Source organism: Triticum dicoccoides, chromosome 2B (genome assembly GCF_002162155.2).
Source record: "Triticum dicoccoides isolate Atlit2015 ecotype Zavitan chromosome 2B, WEW_v2.0, whole genome shotgun sequence".
Classification (NCBI taxonomy): Eukaryota; Viridiplantae; Streptophyta; class Magnoliopsida; order Poales; family Poaceae; genus Triticum; species Triticum dicoccoides.
In genome coordinates this window covers 579,324,458-579,344,934 of record NC_041383.1, presented here as the reverse complement: position 1 = coordinate 579,344,934, position 20,477 = coordinate 579,324,458, and the positions used below count along the sequence as shown (strand labels likewise).

The following is a 20,477-nucleotide window of genomic DNA, read 5'->3' as shown; positions in this document are numbered from 1 at the left end:
GTTTCTGTATATAAGTCTAACTGTAATTGTACTCTTTCTTTTTGTTGGGAATAAAAGGTTGTGGGGCTTTGCTCCATACTAGTTAGTAAAAAAACATAATTGGATCACATAACTATCCCTCAACGTGCAACAAAGAGTTAATCCAAAGTCACTAATAGCGGAAAACAAGCAAAGAGATTATTGTAGGGTACGAAACCACCTCAAAGTTATCCTTTCTGATCGATCTATTCAAGAGTCCATAGTAAAATAACATGAAGCTATTCTTTCCGTTTGATCTATCCTAGAGTTCGTACTAGAATAACACCTTAAGACACAAATCAACCAAAACCCTAATGTCACCTAGATACTCCAATGTCACCTCAAGTATCCGTGGGCATGATTATACGATATGCATCACACAATCTCAGATTCAACTATTCAACCAACACAAAGTACTTCAAAGAGTGCCCCAAAGTTTCTACCGGAGAGTCAAGACGAAAACGTGTGCCAACCCCTATGCATAAGTTCATAAGGTCACTGAACCCGCAAGTTGATCACCAAAACATATATCAACTAGATCACGTGAATATCCCATTGTCACCACAGATAAGCACATGCAAGACATACATCAAGTGTTCTCAAATCCTTAAAGACTCAATCCGATAAGATAACTTCAAAGGGAAAACTCAATCCATTACAAGAGAGTAGAGGGGGAGAAACATCATAAGATCCAACTATAATAGCAAAGCTCGAGATACATCAGGATCGTGCCAAATCAAGAACACAAGAGAGAGAGAGAGAGATCAAACACATAGCTACTGGTACATACCCTCAGCCCTGAGGGTGAACTACTCCCTCCTCGTCATGGAGAGCATCGGGATGATGAAGATGTCCACCGGTGAGAGATCCCCCCCTTCGGCAGGGTGCCGGAACAGGGTCCCGATTGGTTTTTGGTGGCTACAGAGGCTTGCGGCGGCGGAACTCCCGATCTATTGTGCTCCTGGATGTTTTCGGGGTATATGGACATATATAGGCAAAAGAAGTCGGTCAGGGGAGCCACGAGGGGCCCACGAGGGTGGGGGCACGCCCAGGGGGGTAGGGCACACATTGGACCCTCGTGGCTTCCTTGAAGCTTCCCTGACGTCTACTCCAAGTCTCCTGGATTGCTTTCGTTCCAAATATAACTCTCCCGAAGGTTTCATTCCGTTTGGACTCTGTTTGATATTCCTTTTCTGCGAAACACTAAAATAGGCAAAAAAACAGCAATATGGGTTGGGCCTCCGGTTAATAGGTTAGTCCCAAAAATAATATAAAAGTGTATAATAAAGCCCATTAAAGATCCAAAACAGGTAATATAATAGCATAGAACAATCAAAAATTATAGATACGTTGGAGACGTATCAGTAGCGCGTCTACGCAGAAAAGCGCTAGTACTATAATTCCCACACTATTGCAGGTAGGCTAGGAATAGTAGTAGCGAGCCTGTGTGAAACACGATGTTGCTAAGTTCGTTGTAGCAGCGCGTTTCTACGGTAGAGCTCTACTGCTAAGAAAAAGAAAATAAGTAGAAAAATAAATAGAAAAATAAATGAAAATGAAAGAAATAGAAAAAGGAGAAATGAAAAAAACAAAAGAAAAGAAAAAGGAAAACAGAGGAGAAAGGCATAGGAGTAGCGCTTGTTCTCACAAAGCGCTATAGCTACCTTAGCAGTAGCGCTTTTCTGTTCACGCGCTATAGCTAAGTTCCTTAGATAAAAGGAAAAGAAAAAGGAAAATAAATAGCTATTTCCTGTAGCAGTAGTGCGTTTTAGTGGAAAGCGCTATAGCTAATTTCTATTAGTGTTGCAAGTGTACTAGGTTCTTAATTTTTACTGGTTTTTAATTATGACTGTCGTGGAAAGGTCATGCCAGATGTCCTAGCAAAAGGACTTAGTCGTGGAGCCATCACAACTAGGAAGCTTAAAGGGGTTAAGTGGGACAAATGACACGGGGTTTATACTGGTTCGGCCCCTTGCGGTGAAGGTAAAAGCCTACGATCCAATTTTGGGTGGTATTGCTTATGTCTGGATTACCAGGGAGCGAATCCGCTTGACCTAGATTTCGATTTGTTGTTTCTTATCCTGAACCGCTATACAGAGGTCGACGCCCAGCGGCCCACAGAGTCCCAACCGGCTCATAAACAGTGTCCGGCTCGGTAACTATCTATTCTTTTCTTACAATATAGTCGTACATACATGGCAGTTTATCTCTACGGGCCTTAAGTCGCCTTTGGGCCTTAGGCCCTTAGCTGAATCACCATCTTCAAATATCTTCGTGGGCTTCATGATGAGTCGCCATAGGTATGACCCGGCCCCTCCTGGGCGGGTCACACCTAATAGTTATATCCCGAACAATGATAGAAATTTAGGACATAATTTGAATTGAGTTCTAGGGTTCATAATTTGAAATTTGTGTAGATTTTCTTGAAGTGTGAAACATTGAAGTGGTCATGATATATGAAAATTCCTCAATTGTGTTTGCTCATGTTTATCTACTGTTGTAGTTGCTCATGTACATGTTCTTAAGTGGTCATGTTATATGCAACATTGAAGTGGTTCGATTGTGCCCAAGTGGCCTTTTGTTGTTTCCAGGGAATGAAGCCGAGTGGCCTATGTTTTGCCGGAATGTTGATTCATTTCCCTTCCAGCAAATTTCAGGTGCTTGATTTGTCCACTTTTTAGCAAAGGTCATGCCGAAATTTTTCGTGAATTTTGGGATGACTTGTGCTACAAACTAGGACATATCGAGTGCCCGGGATTTGCCGCACCGGGAAGGAATCAACGTTCCTGCAAAACATAGGCCTTTTTTATGTCATTATTCATTTTATTAGGTCTAGAATTAATTGACTAGATCTAATCTTAGGAAACATGGCTAGCAACGATGAAGGACATGGTTCTGGTGATTGCGACGACGTCTACCTGGTGGCAAACGAATTTTTGAACCTTGCCGACGATCAACGCTTGTTGTTGCTAGGCCCACCTGTCACATCCGAGACCGACATTGAGACCGGCACTGAGACTGGCGTTGAGACCCAGACCGGCACTGATACCGGCAAAGCCATAGAACCGAAACCAAAGAGGAGATGTCAATGTCCAAACCAGCTCGTCACTACTAGACTAGTGGTCACGGAGGTGGACAACGACAATTTTGAGCCAAAAAGCCTGTGGAAGTGCACTCGTGCTACGGCAATCAAATAGGCTGCATCGTACGGACGTGCGCCACCATCAACGATGAGGCACTAAAGAAGGGAAACGTTTCTGTGTGGTGCGCCGGCACAACGCTCGGGTCGGTCGCTCGTGCGTTGTATGATAGAAATGCCCCTGGCCACTCGTTTTGTGGGTCCTAGCACCGCCCAGCCCTCCCAGCCTTATCTCCTCCCGCATCTTTCTTCCTCCATTTCTTTTTCCATCGCCAGTCATGGGAGCGACAGCCTATATCTTGCTCATCTCCTTCCTCTCTCTACTCCTCCCTCCCCTACCCCCGAGCTACAGAGGGCTATTGAGAGCACCCGCACCACACCCTTCGGAGCAGCTGCAAAGGGGGAAGTTGCACAACCAGAATGCGCTCATCACTATGGGTCACCCAGGTGAGCTCGTCGCCATGGCGTGCACGCCGTCGTTCTGGACTACTGCGACCGTACCTCCTGCTGATGCCTTCTTTTTTGGGGTAGGGGACGGCGAGCGAGGGGTGATGCAAGCAGCGGAGGACGGGGCTACAAGTGGGACGGCCACCACCAACCACTGATGTGATTCGCGGCGGAGCTACAACCATAGGTCGATGAAGTTGCAACCAGCAAAACAAGTGTTGGAACCGGCGATAGCCGTGTTGCGACGGCCACGGCGGCGACCCATCATTGTTGGAACCAACAATTTTTTGGGCTGGAAACAGCGATTTTTTTTGCTACGACCCCAGCAACGATGATTCATAGTTTTGCTGGAACGACAAGTACTTTTGCTGGAACCAATTTCTTTTTTTGTTGCAAGCATAATTTTTTTTTGTTATGACCGTTTTGATTTTTGCTAGAACAAACATCCATTATTTTTGTTACCATCGTCTTGGATTTTTTGCTGGAACTAGTGTATTTTTGTGCTACAACTGTTCTTCAATTTTGCTAGAACCAACCCACTTTTTTTGTTTGTGATTTTGACGATCGCGAGCGTGCCGATGGTGAGCGTTGATGGCGAGCGATGGACCCGTTGCCACCGGAGATGCTACCGTTGCTATCAGAGCTGCAATTAAAGGCCACATCTGTTGCACACGTGGAGTCAGAGACAAGTGCAGGCGATGACATGCAGCACTCGGCGGCGAGTGCGGTGACCGGCAACAAGGATATCCGGCGAGGGCCGCGAGGACGGCCGATGAGGTGCGGCAATCGAAGAGCGTGTGACCCGGCAAGACAAAGGGAGCGATGAGAGGCAGGGGGTCTATTTTTCATAAGTGCTCATGCGGCAGACAACTGCATCGATCGTACGTCTGCAGACAACTTAATTTGACGGCTGAAAGTGGACCGGCCGAACGATTAGGCCGGCGCGCCGGCGCCTATTAGTCACCCTAAAGAAAATACCAAATATGAAGCACTCCCTCTTAACCCTGTTGCACCAGGTATTCTTGTTCCCGGGTCAGGATGAAAAGAAATATACTGATCCAGATAAATACTGGGCAATGAAGAAGATAAGCAAACGCGCTATGACCAAGTTTAGCGATGCGTTGGCCGCCTGGAAAGTAAGGGTGAAACATCGGATCATCAACAAAAAGGAAACCTACTCCGAGATTGTAAAGGATAACCCGACAATCACGGAAGAGTAGTTTGAAATATTTAATGCGGCTTGCGATGCCGAAGCTGCCAAAGAAAAGTCAAAGTACATGAAGGGGCTTCAAGAGAGGAACATGGGGTTCCACCATCTCAGAAGCCGTGGTTACGCAGGGAAGAGGTCCATATGGGCCAAGGAGGATGCGGAACGCGAAAGTTGGGGCACCCTAGACCCCTTGGCAGAGTTCACCGTCCGGCAGGAGCGTGACGTCCTCAGGGCCTAGTACCATTGGGACCCAGTCAAGAACGTTTTCGAGACGGACCTGGTCACTACGGAGTTCATGAGACTGCTGGTAATTTTAGTTTCTGATCAATTCAACTGCATGTTTAGTCATATTTGTAAACGATCCTTTTTCCTTTTGTAGAGAGAGCAACACAGGATTGCGGCTGAAAGCCGCTCGCCGTCTGAGGCATTGGCGAGGCCGAAGTTGGACACCCCATTCAACCGGGCGTTGAACATATTGAAACGACTCCTAGTGGACACTCGGCTGTCGTATGGACGCGTGCACGATGTCGGAGATGGCGCCATGTGGAAGAAGTACTACAATGAGACCATGGAAGAGAGAAAGGAAAGACGGAGGTTAACTGAAGAAAACATCAACAAGAAGGTTGAGATTGCGGTTGAGAAGAAATCAGCTGAGATAGTCGCAACAGCGGTAGCTACCACAAAACAGGCGATTGAAGATTCATATGGTGTCTTGGTTCCGGCCATCGTCAGTTGGAGCAGGCAAAATCCAAATCAAAATGCAACGGACTTTCCCATTCCCGACTTCTTTGGGAGAAGCTCAACTAGCGTTGCACCAGCACCTGCTCCTGCACCAGCTCCCGCACCTGCTCATAGCAGCCCGTCGTCCGTCTCAGACGTGCTCGACGGTGCTTCATATTTGGCTGAGTTCGACGCCCTCACGGTACCTGTCACACCGGCCCTCTTCAATAAATGTATAATCTCATGTTTCCGTTGCCTTTCGAATTTCTCACGTCGCAGACATGTCTTTGCAGGCCGACGCCCTGTGCACCATATTGTATGACATCAACGGCTAGAAGGTGGACGTGAGGAAGGCGACGATAATGAAGCTGAAGGAACCATTGTTCCACAGCCGGCCGATCCCCCCTGACGTCTTCAAGGTTTCCGTGGCCAGTGTCAAACCGGGCCACGAGAATTTGGCTCCTCCAATACTAGGGGGGTGACGACGAGACCCCGCGGTGTCTTGACGATTGAAAGACGTGGGTCCTGTTGTGGCCAAAGACTCTGCTTCGTCTGGAGGCGGCTGGGAGCACACCCACGACCACGCAGCCTCAACAAGGTATGAACATCAACACCCCACCTACCCAATTAGCGTCGCCTATCGTGTTGGGTGATAGCGTACGGGGTGAGAAAGAGGCTCCATTAGTTGCTGATGACGTCGCCATATATGAGGATGAGGATGACGATGACACTCAATAGTATCTCAATAATGGCGCCTATGATGACGGAGGATTGATGGTTCAACAGTATGAGTACTCAAGGTTTGAGCGTCATGAGTCGGTGCCTAAATTTCCGCCTCCGAAGGTTGAACGTATTATAGACGACCTTCCACCAAAGAAGCATAGGAAGAGAGCAAGGAAAGGCAACAATAAAGCTGCTACTATGATCCAGCCACCTCTGCAGCCTTAGGTTCAAGACCGTATACTTGTCCCTGATGCAGTGAAATACCATATCCCTGGTGAACCAATCCTACCTAAGGCATCGGTAGAGGCCATACACGACGATCTAAGGAGACTTCATGACGATGTGCTGCGCAGAGAGAAAAGCCTAATCACCTCGGAAAATCCAGGATACCCACTCTATGTGGTTAACGTGCCGCGGAAAAGGTTGTACGTCGACACATTCCCCGCAGAGAAGTTCTTCCTTTGATTCGGTTACATCTTTGACATGTTTCACTTGAAGAAGCTGGATTTTACGTGTGTCCGCCTTTATGCCTTGTACATGAACTACATCATCGGGATTGAGCAGATACCTTATATTTGTGTTGTTGACCCGTACTTCATGCACGAGGGCTTCTTGGCAGTCTATGCAAAGCATCGTGAATACGCGGGGGACTACATCATCTATTTCATGGTCGCCAATAAGGACAAGGAGACGATTCTCATGCCTTATCATCCCATGTAAGTCATCGCGCGGATATCCTGCCTTCGATTTCAATCATTCATTTGCACAGTGGAGGCTAATTAATTTGAGGCGTGCTTATTTTGCGCAGCCATGGGTGCGCCATCCTCATCATCCTTTACCCACGATACTCCCACGCTCTTTACTTGGACTCGTTGAAGAATGAACAAAAAGGATTACACCCACATCAAGTCTGTTCTTGATAGTGCTATCTTTTTCTAAGGCGTACGGGGTGAAGAGATCTAGACCAAGAAGACTAGGAATGGCAACCCCGCCTTCAGCCATTAGACCGACTTCTGCTACATCCAGCAACCGAGTGATACTCTTAGTGATGGATTCTATGTCCTACACCACATGCTGGAGTACAGACGGGATCAACAGAACCTTCACATGTCACCTACATCCAGGGATGCCCATATTCTGCAATGGGCAAAGAACGTAGGAGATATCCCGGATCATCGACTTCGAGCTGAGTTATATCACATCCAGCGTGAACCTTTCCAAATCATCATGAAGGAGGTCCTCGAAAAAATAGGGATGTTCTACGAGGAAGGGCAAATGTCGCGGGAAGACGTCCAAACACGCGTAGTCGCTCATCATCTCGACCTAAAGCCTTTCACTAAGCTCGGGGGCTATCTACCTGACTTGGATGGATGGCACGACATGTTTGAGTGATTGTCGATATATGACAATGTGTCCATTTAGTAATACTTTATGTATGATGAAACTTTGAGTTATGCACGACGAAACTTTATTTGTGATGTAATTAAACCGTCCTCCTCGACTAGCGAAGATCACTCTAGTTAGGGCATTTTGGGTACGATGAACTTTGTTATTTATGCTTATGATATGTTGCTTCTATTTTTGCCAAGTCTGTCTCTTTCTGTTGCTCAACTATATATGTTGCATATCATCGACTCATGTGATGATGATGTAGGTGCATAGATCATCGATGGCGAAGAAGTGCTACGCCAGGAGTATACGACCAGTGGCAGGAGTGTCAGGCCCAGGTGTATCGGTTTTCGGTTTTTGAGTGATAGCCAGTAGTTAGTTTAGGTTCACGCTAGTGCAAGAGAGGGATACAAACTCATGTACTGCATAGTTCCGCTCTCACTCATAGTGATAGCTCTTCTCGTGTATATCATTGTTTAGATGGATGATGATATAGTTGCAAGTAATAGAGACTTGTATCGCTATTTTCGAGATGATGACGAGAGACCACTTTGTGTTGGATGATGATTATGATGATGACATGATTTGATGCTATCATTACATTTGTATGTGTATGATATCCTAAATATTATTGTATAAAGCATGTTCAAATATAAAACAAATATGCAGGAAAAAAACAAAAACTAATAAAACTATCAATAGTGAGGGGAATAAAGTTAGCAGCGGCACGCTAGATAAAATCGCCGCAGCTATTACTAGTAGCGCATTGCGCTAAAGCTCGCTGCTGCCAGCCATGTATAGCAGTAGCATGGAAAAACACGCGCTACTGATCCATACTACACTTGTATCACCTTCTCTTCGCCAAACTAGTGCACCTATACAATTCACCATTGTATTTGGTGTGTTGGGGACACAAGAGATTTCTTGTATTTGATTGCAGGGGTTGTTTGAAAGAGACCATCTTCATCCTACGCCTCTCACAGATTGATAAACCTTAGGTCATCCACTTAAGGGAAATCTGTTGTTGTCCTACAAAACTCTGCGCTTGGAGGCCCAACATGAGTCTACAAGAATAAGTTGTGTAGTAGACATCAAGCACCACTACCACCACAAGGAAATGAGCAAGCTCCAGCAACACCTGAGGGACATGTGCAAGATGATGAACATGTCATTACTCAGGCATGTCCTACCAATACAAAAATTGAAATTATGTTTATGTTTGCCAGCTTTGTAGTGTTGTATCCCTACAATTAATGCTTGATCCCCAACAGGAGCACAACCCTTCAGAAAATCCTATCATACAAGATCTGATGGTTGAGCTTATGATACAAAGGGTAATTTTTGTTAAGACCCCCTTTGTTCGTGCCATTTATTTCCAATAGTTCTATTAACTTTCCATGGTTGGTCATTTGAACATATGTTTACTCATGCAGAGGATAGTGATCGCACAAGGCCCTATTCTAGAATCAACATTCATTTATGTTACCCAGCTAATGTTGAATCAAAGCCAAGGGAGCACAAGCAATCAGGGGAGCACAAACACCATTCAACAAGGTGACTTGTCCGAAAAGTTGCTCGCCCTAAAGAAGCAAAGAGACAAGGAGTTGGAAGACAAGAAACAAGTTGTACTTGCAGCAAGGAGAGAAGAACAGGAAAAGGAGGCATAGGATGCTGCCAGGAAGAGACGTCAGCAAGAAGAGAGGAAAGTAGTAGAGGTAGAGAGGAAGAGACAGTCAATTGCTAAGAACATAGAGAAGAGGAAAGAAGAAGAAGCACTAAAAAGACAAGTTCAAGTAGAGACAAGGCAGATCATTTTGGAGACTAAGAAAACTATAGATGCTGAGAAAAAAACAAGGAAAGAGGCTGAGAAGAAGGCTCAAAGAGAATAAGTTGCTGCCAAGAAACAAGCAGAGAAAGAGACTATTGCAGCAAAAAAAGAAAAGCAGATAAGCAAGCATAGAAAGAGGTTGTTGCCACAAAAAGAAATGAGGACCTTAGTGTAGGTGCTAAAATCGGAAGATCTCGGGTAGAGGGGCCTGAGCTGGTGATCTTGGCATGATTGCAACAGGAAGAAAAGGGGACACGGTATTTCCCAGCTTCGGGCCCTCTCGAAGAGGTAAAACCCTACATCATGCTTGTATTGTATTGATTGTGGGCGGGGTACAAAGTACAAGATGATGTACCTCGAGACCGTATGAATGTGTTCTAGTCTAAAAACCTTTTCTCTACGGACTAAACCCTTCGGCTTATATAGGCGTCGGGGGCATCTAGGGTTACAAGTATGTCAGCTACAACTAGGGCTAACATGCCGATCATTTGAATACGCCTTGAAGTATACGCCAACTCTTTCTAGGATCCATCTTGAGTATACCGAGGGCTACATCATGAGTGGCATGTTCTTCATTTGTCGGTGGGTCCTCGGCCCGACCCATGAATGGAGGGCCGACGTGGTGTGCACCCCTAGTTCAGGACACCATCAGTGGCCCCTAAACTAGTCTTCAAGCCGAGGACACTGGTCCTTCCACGGAACGACTTCATCTTCTAGTCTTTGGCTTCATAGGTGAGCTCTATCTTCCACCTCGGCTTTTAGATCCGTGGACTATATCTGAACCCAAGGTTCTTTTTTAGTTCCACCATTGGCTTCTATGATCATGTGTAAATCCGAGCAATGATGGTCTCATTGGCTCCGAATACTCTTGATTGGGGACCTCAAGTCCGAAGTTCTTTGTATGCCGATGTCCATTCCTTGGAGGCGAAGTTTTATTCTCCGAGGATTCTTGATGACCCTTGGCAGGCTTGTGGTCCCACTTCTTGACATACTTGCCAAAAGGGAGTCATAGTGGGCCTTGATATCCGTTTTAGCGGCGTTTTTAACTTCCCTTCCTTGGTTCACATTCCCAAACAAGGCATAATGCATAGGAAACATGCGGAGTAACTATCCAGACTCAAGTATCCCATCTCAACGCGTCCTATCACGGTGAATATAAGCTTAAAGGAGACGTGATTTTACCTCCACCCCGCATGCTTCTTCCTTGTTCCAACGCAACTCTCCCTTCCATCTTCGCCTCTAGATCTCTAGCAATGGTGGACGCTTCGGGATCGTCAAAGCACCCGAACGGCCCCCTTGATGGAGACTGGTAGAGTTGCTCAGTTACCCAAGGGCAATTGAATCGTCTTGGGTATTTGCCTGATCCAGATTTCCACCAATCCGCCCTGAGCTGGTGGCCATAGATAGAGCAGTTCTCAATGACATGTATCCCACACCCAATGGGGCAGAGCGAATCTGCTTCATGCCCTATCTCCTTCGCGGGCTCGGCTTTCCCGTACATCCTTTCCAATTGATTACATAGTGCAACAGCAACATATACAAAGCAAAAGATTGTCACTTCAAATACCTAAACAAACTACCAGCACTACAATGTCAACCACGCAGGGCCATTTGTTCATCTCCTAAACAAACTAGGCATTAACACTGACATAGCTAACAACACAAAGCACACCAATTCCATCATGTCCATCAGTTCTTCACCAGTGAAATAGCTACCAACACAGAAAGCAGAATGATTGTTGCCATCAGTGAATTCAACATCATCAGCATTTCATTACCTAAACCTAGGAGTAACCTAGGAGTGCCTCTGCTTGTTGCTTGCTCATGCTACCTGCAACCCTTCCATGAATTCCATCTTTAATGTATAGAAGCATAGTCCTTCCATCCATTGCACCTGCAAACCTTCTGTTCCTTGCTCTTTCATTTCTTGCTTGAGTCAACTCTCCCCTCCTATCCTCTGCAACGCCTAATGCATCTACTACATCATTATCAATGAGGAACTACTTATCCACAAGATAGGCAACATATTCCAACTCCCAATGCCTGAAATCAAAAGTGTCCTAATAACAAAATAGGCCAACAAACGCCATCTCAAATCACCATGACAAGTTCCACAAAAATCGACCAAAATGAAGAACTAGGGCTGCACTCCACATACACTGTCAAGACACTTGTAAAAGACCCACCCTTCATGCGTCTCCGTGTTCGAGAGATAGAACTTCACGCCAGTGTGGCACTAAGGGCATCTGATGAGCGACACCACCACCGCATGGTCGCCGAGTGATGACCTAGCCGAGCTTGGCGGCATGGCGGCGGCAAGCAACCTCCAACACGACGGAGAAGGGCGGCGGCAAGCAAGCTCCAATGCAGAAGCGGCAAGCTAGCTCCAAAGCGGTGACAATGGCAAGTAATGAGGAATTAGGGATTTGATGAGTGCAAGGGGATTCCGCAACTTCGGGATTGAGGGGGGTCGACGGAAATTATATGAGGCGGCCAATTTACAAAAATAACCCCAAGCAAAATGACCCCACTTCACTTATGCGGGCGTGGACTCATCTGACTGGTCAAACTGCGCCGACAAGTGACATGCGCGGAACAGTGACCGTAGAATCACGTTCTGTTACACATGGTGATTGTATTGACCGTATTCCTGAGCATGATGACAAAAGTGAGGTTTCTTCACGAGTTCGGTGATTGCCAATGCATTTTACTCATTGAAATTACACCGACCCTCGTAAACGATGTATTGCTTATTTTCAATGAATAAAACTTCGGTGTTTTTTCCAAAAAAGAAAAACTGAAATTCCTGAATTCCTTTTTTTTTGCGGGTGAAATTCCTGAATTCCTTGAATAAACAGATCGACCGTTATTCTGGAAAAAGAAAGAAAACACCGCTAATTAAGGCCTCAATCTAAGGCCGGCCATAGTCCTCTTTATCTACAACCATTTGCAAGCGGTTTTGTAGAAGGCCCTAGTCAGCTGAGTCCAAAATATCGTGTTGCATGTACGGCGTGTACCGGCGAGCAGATGAAGCCTTCCCGTTGCCCCCGACCCGCATGTCCCGTGCTGAGTTGAGAGCGTCGCACGGCAAACCCGGCCGGCGTCCATGTCCCGCTTCCCCCTCCCCAACGATGCAACGGCACTTATAAGAAGCCACGGGGCCTGTGGAGGTTTGTTACTCCCCTTGTTTACCGTGGGAGCCCCTCCTTCCTCCCGCTAACTCCGCCCCGAACCGCCCGCGCCCCTGCAACCGCAACTCCATTCCCCCACTCACTCCATCCAGTCCTCCTCTTTTACTTGGTCTCGTCTCGCCGTCCACTGCGCCAGCGGCAGCAGCACCAGCCTTCGGCGTCGTTGCGAGGGAAGGGAGGCAGGATGCTCACCTTCACCGAGCTGTCGTGCCCGGCGGGCGGCGGCGGCGGCGGCGAGGACGCGCCCCGCTCCGTCGACTCGCAGCTCTGGCTGGCCTGCGCGGGGAGCATGTGCACCGTGCCGCCCGTCGGCGCCGCCGTCTACTACTTCCCGCAGGGCCACGCCGAGCAGGCCGCCGGCGCCGTCGACCTGTCCGCCGCGCGCGTCCCGGCCCTCCTCCCCTGCCGCGTCTCCGCCGTGCGCTTCATGGCCGACCCGCACAGCGACGAGGTCTTCGCCAAGATCCGCCTCGTCCCGCTCCGCCAGGGCGACCCGGCGGTCGACGTGGGCGACGCCGCCGCCGAAGGGAGGGCGCAGGACGACCGCCCCAAGCCGGCGTCCTTCGCCAAGACGCTCACGCAGTCCGACGCCAACAACGGCGGCGGCTTCTCGGTCCCACGCTTCTGCGCCGAGACCATCTTCCCGCCGCTCGACTACAGCTCGGAGCCGCCCGTGCAGAACATCTTCGTCAAGGACGTGCACGGGGACGAGTTCAAGTTCCGCCACATCTACCGGGGCACCCCGCGCCGCCACCTGCTCACCACCGGCTGGAGCAACTTCGTGAACCAGAAGAAGCTCCTCGCCGGCGACTCCATCGTCTTCCTGCGCAGCGAGGGCGGCGACGTCCACGTCGGCATCCGCCGCGCCAAGCGCGTCTTCTGCGACGAGGGCCACTCCGGGTGGGACCACTACAGGGGCCTGATGCGCGGCAATGCCAGCTCCGGCGACGGCGGCGCGTCCGCCAAGGGGAAGGTCCCCGCCGAGGACGTGGTCGCGGCGGCGAGGATGGCCGCCACCGGGCAGCCGTTCGAGGTGGTGTACTACCCGCGGGCGAGCACCCCGGAGTTCTGCGTGCGCGCGGGCGCGGTGAGGGCGGCCATGCAGGTGCAGTGGTGCCCCGGCATGCGCTTCAAGATGGCGTTCGAGACCGAGGACTCGTCGCGGATCAGCTGGTTCATGGGCACCGTCGCCGGCATCCACGCCGCGGACCCCAGCCGGTGGCCGCAGTCGCCCTGGCGGCTCCTCCAGGTACGCCCGGCACACTCTGGAGATTCTCTTGAACGAACTAGCTTCCAGACCATCAACCCACATGGCAACTCTCAATGCCATGGGACCATATGGCATATGGTACCAAATCGATGATTAATAATCGTATTCCTCCATGAATCCGCAGGTGACCTGGGACGAGCCGGAGCTCCTGCAGAACGTGAAGCGCGTGTGCCCGTGGCTGGTGGAGCTCGTGTCGAGCATGCCCAACCTCCACCTGCCGTCCTTCTCGCCGCCGCGCAAGAAGCCGCGGATCCCTTCCTACGCCGACTTCCCCTTCGAGGGGCAGCTCTTCCACCCGCCGCCGCCGCCGTTCCCGCCCAACCACCACCACCACCACCAGCAGGACCAACTCCTGCACCACAGCTTCCCATTCTTCCCCTTCCCGGACAGCAATGGTGCTCCTCTCGCAGGGATACAGGGAGCCAGGCATGCGCAATTCGGTCCGTCCTTTTCGGATCTCCACCTCAGCAACCTGCAGTCGAGCCTGCTCTACGCGGGCGGCGTCCGCCGCCCCGCCGCCGACCACGTCGCTCCTCGCGCACCAAGAACGATCAGCACCGACCTGACGATCGGCACCTCGCCCGCCCGCGAAGACGACAACATCACGACGCGCGCTCCGACAAAGAAGAAGGCCGGCGACGTCGTCAAGCCGGCGCCGACCCTGCTGCTCTTCGGGCAGGCGATACTGACCGAGGAGCAGATGAAATCCAGCAGCGCCGGCGGCGAGGCAGCCACCTCGCCGGTAGCCGGCGGGTGCGGCTCGCCCAACTGGGACGCGGAGAAGGCGCCCAACCTCTCGGAAGGCTCCGGCTCCGGCTCCGGCGTGATCCAGGGCAGCCCAAGCAACAACAACACGTCCTCCTGGAGGCTGCAGTGGTTCGGGGACAGCAGCGGCCAGGCCGCGCCGGAGCTGGGGCTGGAGCCCGGGCAGTGCAAGGTGTTCGTGGAGTCGGACGCCGTGGGGCGCAACCTGGACCTCTCGGCGCTGGGGTCGTTCGAGGAGCTGTACAGCCGCATGTCCGAGATGTTCGGCATGGAGTGCGCTGAACTGAGGAACCACGTGCTCTACCGCAGCGCCGCCGGCGAGGTGAAGCACATCGGCGATGAGCCTTTCAGGTGGGCAGCACTTTAATTTCACTTGAAAGCATTGATCACTCGTTATGAATGAATTCTTGTGCTGAAAAACGACGTTGAATTTGCAGCGCGTTCGTGAAATCGGCCCGGAGGCTGACGATCCTGACGGACGCCGGCAGCGACAACATCGGGGGCTAGGAAGGAAGGAAGCAAGCAGAATCGTCATTAGCCGAATAACTTAGGTCGCCGGCCACTCCAAGTCCTCAACAGCGAGCAATAAGCCGGACTAGCGCCACCCCCTACGTGTACAGCTGAACTGCAAGCTGTGGTTTCTTCCCGAGTTAGCTCATTTCCCTTTCATTTTCTCGCCGCCGTAGCCGTAGGAGCTGCAAAACAAACCAAATCAATGTGGCAGCAGCACCACTCCACTCTGGACACCTTTCATGATCATCATCGAATGTAACGTACTTGCGGATCTTTTTATTTCGCTGGGTCCGTCAGAGAATTGAATGCTCTTTGGCGCCTGGCCGGTGTGTGTGTGCGCGCGCCAACCGGTCCACCAGACCAGAGGGACAAGCTCATCATGCATGCAGGCCGCAGGCTTAAATGAAATTTGTGCGATGTTGCCTCGAGAACATTTACTACTCGTCCTCCCTGCCGATTCTGAATCACTGGCTCCGGCTCTTGCCTCCGGGCGTTTCATATGTTTCGCTCTCCCCTGCGTACGCTACGTATCTCTCTCTGCTCTGCTCCGGGCTGGGCATGATGGGGCAGTGCATTAACGGCTCCAGGTCCGGGTCCTCCATGCCATTGCCGTGTCCTTTGCTCGCAGTGGCAAACATAACTCCGCTGCCTGCCCATTTTGGCGCGGGGAGACGATACTCCATGAGATGGACGTTTCATCTAACCGGATCGACCAAAAGAACAGTGCACCACCGCGCCAGTGACCGGCCGACCGGGACCCCGACCTCGCATCAACCCATTATTCCCTGCGCGTATACTGTTCCTCTCCTGATGTTGGAGTACTAGTAGTATTTCCTTTCCTTTTTGCACTGCTGAAAACTGAGGCGCGGAGCCACCCACCGGCGCACGTATCTGCGATCCTGTTACGCCTAACTTTTGGTGTTTTGCGTCCTCCGTTGTTCTTATCACCGCGTCGTCGCCTATCTGAATATCAGCACTGTCGTCAGCGACGGTGTAGACTGCACCCTGTACAGCTGCAATACGTGCTCGGCCGTGGGGTTGGACCGACGACGACCGTTGGCCGGAAGAGGTCACGGAGAAGGCCTCCGTCCCGTCAGCCGTTTGGGCTCGGTTGCTCGGCTGGTCTTGCTTGTCCGGCAAGTGTTCTTGACCACGTCCCTGTCACCACGAAGACGACAGGAGCGAGGGGAGGGGAGCGGAGGGGAAGAGGCGAAGCAAGGCCGTGAGATCGGTCGGGCAAGTCGCAGGGGAAGGTGAAAGAATGTTGCACCGCGAGCGATAGGTCCGGCGGTTCACGTTACTGTTATGATCTATAAGGCTAACAAAATCTCGATTCGACCTCGCTTTGAAAAAAATTTCGTTTCTAACCTTTTTAGGAGACGCCAACATCCCTGACGTCTGGGTTGCGAAGCAGACGCCACGGATCCTGGCGTCTGGCCCCTGGCCCGCACTGCCCGCCTGCACGTTGACCAGCTGACGTGGCAAAGGGGCCAGACGCCAGGGACCCTGGCGTCTGGCCCTGGTAAGTGGATAACCCACGGGAGAGTGTATGGGACCCACCCCACACACTTTCCCCAATCCACAACCCGAGCTTGAAGAACACTTGGAGCTCTCATACTCTCTCCTACCCCTCAAGCTCCCCCTCAAATCCTCTCCAAAAGGTGCATCCCTTAGGTGGATCTTTCCATCACTTTGCTGCTCTTGGTAATCTCCCCCAAATCATCCAATTATTTTTTGTTAAATCTTGTTATTTTGGTTGCATTTTATACATGTTGGTGGAACCCTAGTTCATGTTTTCTCCCCCTTATGTTAGTGTGAATGGCTTGGTTAACTTTGATAATACAGTGCTATGCATGGTGTGTAGTAGGAATATATGTTTGTTGAGTAGAAAGATTGGGGGTTAGGGTTAGTTAGTGATTAGGGTTAACTTTGCTTAGTGTGTGTTAATTAGTGATACTTTTGTGGACATGACCAATAATTTAGTGTTGATATGATTTGGATATAATAAGATGTATTTGGATAAATACCAATTCTCATTGAAGTCTTAAATGCATTCATGTTTTTTTAGATGGAGAGACTTGTTAATGTTCATTACATTGACAAGGAGGCATTCTTGAGTAACAATGCCGACACGGGTGAGGAACCATTGGTTTTTGATACAAGCCCTAGCTATGAGGATGTTGTTGCAAAAGTGAGACAAGTTTTGAAGTGGATGGACACCAATGTTGATGTTAAGTTAATAGGAAGGTATGATGTTGGAGTTGGAGCCAAGTCTCGCTTGAAAAGTATGCCTATCACCTCGGATTTGCATTGGGATGTATACAAGGAAAAAGTATCCCAATCGGAAGACAAGTCACTTGAATTGTTTGCCACCAAGGTTGAATCTCCTCGGTTTACCTTTGATTTGAACCGGCATGTCTCTTCCCCAATGGATGACATGAGCGAGAGGACAATGGTGCCACTTGTTGAGCATAGGGTTGTGGTTGATGCCCCCAATGTTTATCCCCCACCACATCCCCGTGTACCATCTATTAAAGCAAATGAGGTTGAGTTGTATGCCCCCAATGCTTCTAGCCAACCACCAACTAGCCAAGCAAATGAAGTTGAGGTGATTGCTAGTGACGGAGTAATTCTAGAGGATGAAGATGCTTATGATGACGACGAAGAGCAGGAGGAAGGGTTTCATGGTAATGATGTTGGTGACTTGGATGCGTACATAGCGCAAAACGACATGGATCGTGACTTGCCTTTTAGGCGTCAATATGCTTATGACTCGGATGACGAGGGTCCAGTTGAACAGTTGGACGAGGATGGATTCACAAAGGAGGAGAACCAAATCCACTTTGAGCTGACGGGCTTACAAAAAAGAACTCACTTGTTTAAAGATCTCAGCCTTGCCCATAAAGCTGTTGTTGACGGTGGAATGAGAATGACGGCGATTGAGCCAACACCATGCCCGGATCCAGGAGAACCAAGGGTGGAGAATGAGGACGAGAATGCTTATTTGAAGAAAGGAGTGAAGTTTCTGAGCTTGCCTATGCTGAAGTTTTGGTTGGCTGACTATGCCATTCGAAACCATAGGCCATTTTATGTTGAGCACTCCGACATGAAGTTGCGTTACACCGTGGTGTGTGAGCAAGAAGGATGCCCATGGAAGGTTTGTGCAAGAAAGCTTAAAGAAACCGAAGAATGGGTGTTAAAAAGTTGTGTTGCCACTCATAGATGCAAACCTCCATCTAAACGACTTAGAGAGACACACCGTCAACTCACATATGAGTATCTCGGATACAAATGGATGAAAGACATAGGCTTTGATCCCACTGTGAAAGTGAGGTTTCTCATGCGGACGGTGAAAAAACAATTTGGTTATGAAGTCAAGTATGGGAAGGCATGGAAGGCAAAGGCAAATGTTATTAGGATGTTGTATGGTGGTTACGAAGAAGCATACAACCAGCTCCCAAGGTTGTTGGCCGCCATTGCACATAGGAACCCGGGCATGTTTCATGTGGTCGAGGATCATGAGGGAGTGTTCCACCGTGCCTTCTGGAGTTATGGACAATGTGTGGAGGCGTTTCAGCATTGTCGTCCGGTCTTGTCTATAGATGGCACGTTCTTGACCGGTAGATACAAGGGCACACTAATGGTAGCAATGGCACACTCATCAAACGACAATGTGTTTCCGTGTGCATTTGCTTTGGTGCCTTCCGAGCACCAAGACAACTGGGAGTGGTTCATGGGTCATGTTAGGCATAACGTGATTGGGGCTAGGGAGGTATGCATCATATCAGACCGGCATCATGGCATACTCAAGGCAATGGACATTGTTACTCCAGGATTTCCAAAGCTTCACCACAGATGGTGCATGAGGCATTTCGTGGCCAACTTTTACCGGGCATGTAAGAGCAAGGAGCTCAGCAAAGACCTTACCCATGTATGTGTGGCCTTCACCACCCAAGGTTTCGATGCTCAATACAACAAACTCTTTGCAGTGGTGAATGAAGGGGGAAAAGACTTCTTAACTAGGAATTTAAGCGAGAAGCACAAGTGGGCACGCGCTCATGACGATGGTGGTTGGCGATATGGCGACATGACGAGCAATCTGGTAGAATGTTTCAACAATGTGTTGAAGGGTGCTCGTGCATTGCCGGTGACTGCAATAGTGGAGTACACCTTCTTCAAGCTTAATGAGTACTTTCAGAGGCATTCTGAAGAGACTGCAATATGGATAGGTGAAAAAAAGGATTATCCGGAAAAGGTTGATGAATGGTTGCAGTTACAAGCAAGCAAGTCTTCACGGCAACAAGTTATCATATTCGATAGAATTGAAATGATCTATCAAATTGATGAGCCAGGTGGCACAACACGAGATGGTAGACAATATGGTGGTGCTGCATTTGAGGTGAAACTGAAGACTCGGTGGTGCCAGTGCGAGAGGCCTAGTAAGTATCATTGGCCATGCACGCATTTGATAATGGCGGCGAAGGTGAGAAACATACATGTTTGTGATGGAAAAACCATGCGGATGCAAGAGTTCCATCTGGAAGCTACTAGGTTGACATGGGCGCCAAGATTTCGCCCTTTCTTGGACCAATCACAGTGGCCTGAGTACCATGGCCCTCATATTAGGCCAGACCCTCTTCTGAAGGTGGAGACGAAGGGTAGAAGGAGAACTAAGAGGTTCAGGGGTGATATGGATGACCTGGCTGGATACACTGGCATGAAACAATTTGGTAGCGGTCATTTCATGGAGGCTCCTGACACTATCAACTGTGGGGTGTGCGGTGAAGGGGGACACAATGAGTGGATATGCAAAAATAATAAAACCAAAAAAAGAAAAACAAGTCGTGGAGGCGGCACCGATGGTGAACGAGCTGGAAGAGGTGACGGTGGTGGTGGTCGAGGAAGCACAAGTGTCAGAGGTGGTAGTGGTAGTCATAGAGGGAGCACAAGTGCTAGAGGTGCTAGTGTTCGTAGAGGGAGTACAAGTGCTAGAGGTGGTGGTCGAGCTAGCACAAGTGCTAGAGGTGGTGGTCGAGCAAGCACAAGTGCTAGTGGTGGTGGTCGAGCTAGCACAAGTGCTAGAGGTGGTGGTCGAGCTACCACAAATGCTAGAGGTGGTGGTCGAGCAGGCACAAGTGCTAGAGGTGGTGGTGGTCGGAGAGGAAGCACAAGTGCTAGAGGTGGTGGTGGTCGGAGAGGAATGGTTGATAATGGATCGGCCTTCGGTTTTTTGCTTAATCCAGATGGTTGATCTAATAATAATG

The 20,477-nt window shown here is 49.6% G+C and overlaps 1 protein-coding gene across 1 annotated transcript; it reads left to right on the top strand.

The window, feature by feature from the left end:
- Positions 1-12,729: 12,729 nt before the first annotated feature.
- On the top strand, positions 12,730-15,646 carry LOC119364982 (auxin response factor 10-like). Its single transcript, XM_037630559.1, has 3 exons — positions 12,730-13,914; positions 14,060-15,051; positions 15,138-15,646. The coding sequence occupies exons 1-3, from the start codon at positions 12,850-12,852 to the stop codon at positions 15,205-15,207; spliced, it is 2,127 nt and encodes a 708-aa protein (XP_037486456.1). The 5' UTR covers positions 12,730-12,849; the 3' UTR covers positions 15,208-15,646.
- Positions 15,647-20,477: the final 4,831 nt, after the last annotated feature.

What these genes read in the sequence shown, in the direction of transcription:
- LOC119364982 (XM_037630559.1), top strand. Translation starts at nt 12,850, where the DNA reads ATGCTCACCTTCACCGAGCTGTCGTGCCCGGCGGGCGGCGGCGGCGGC. An exon ending in CGCCCTGGCGGCTCCTCCAG is followed by an intron (nt 13,915 to 14,059) that starts GTACGCCCGGCA and finishes ATGAATCCGCAG; the next exon opens with GTGACCTGGGACGAGCCGGA. An exon ending in ATCGGCGATGAGCCTTTCAG is followed by an intron (nt 15,052 to 15,137) that starts GTGGGCAGCACT and finishes TTGAATTTGCAG; the next exon opens with CGCGTTCGTGAAATCGGCCC.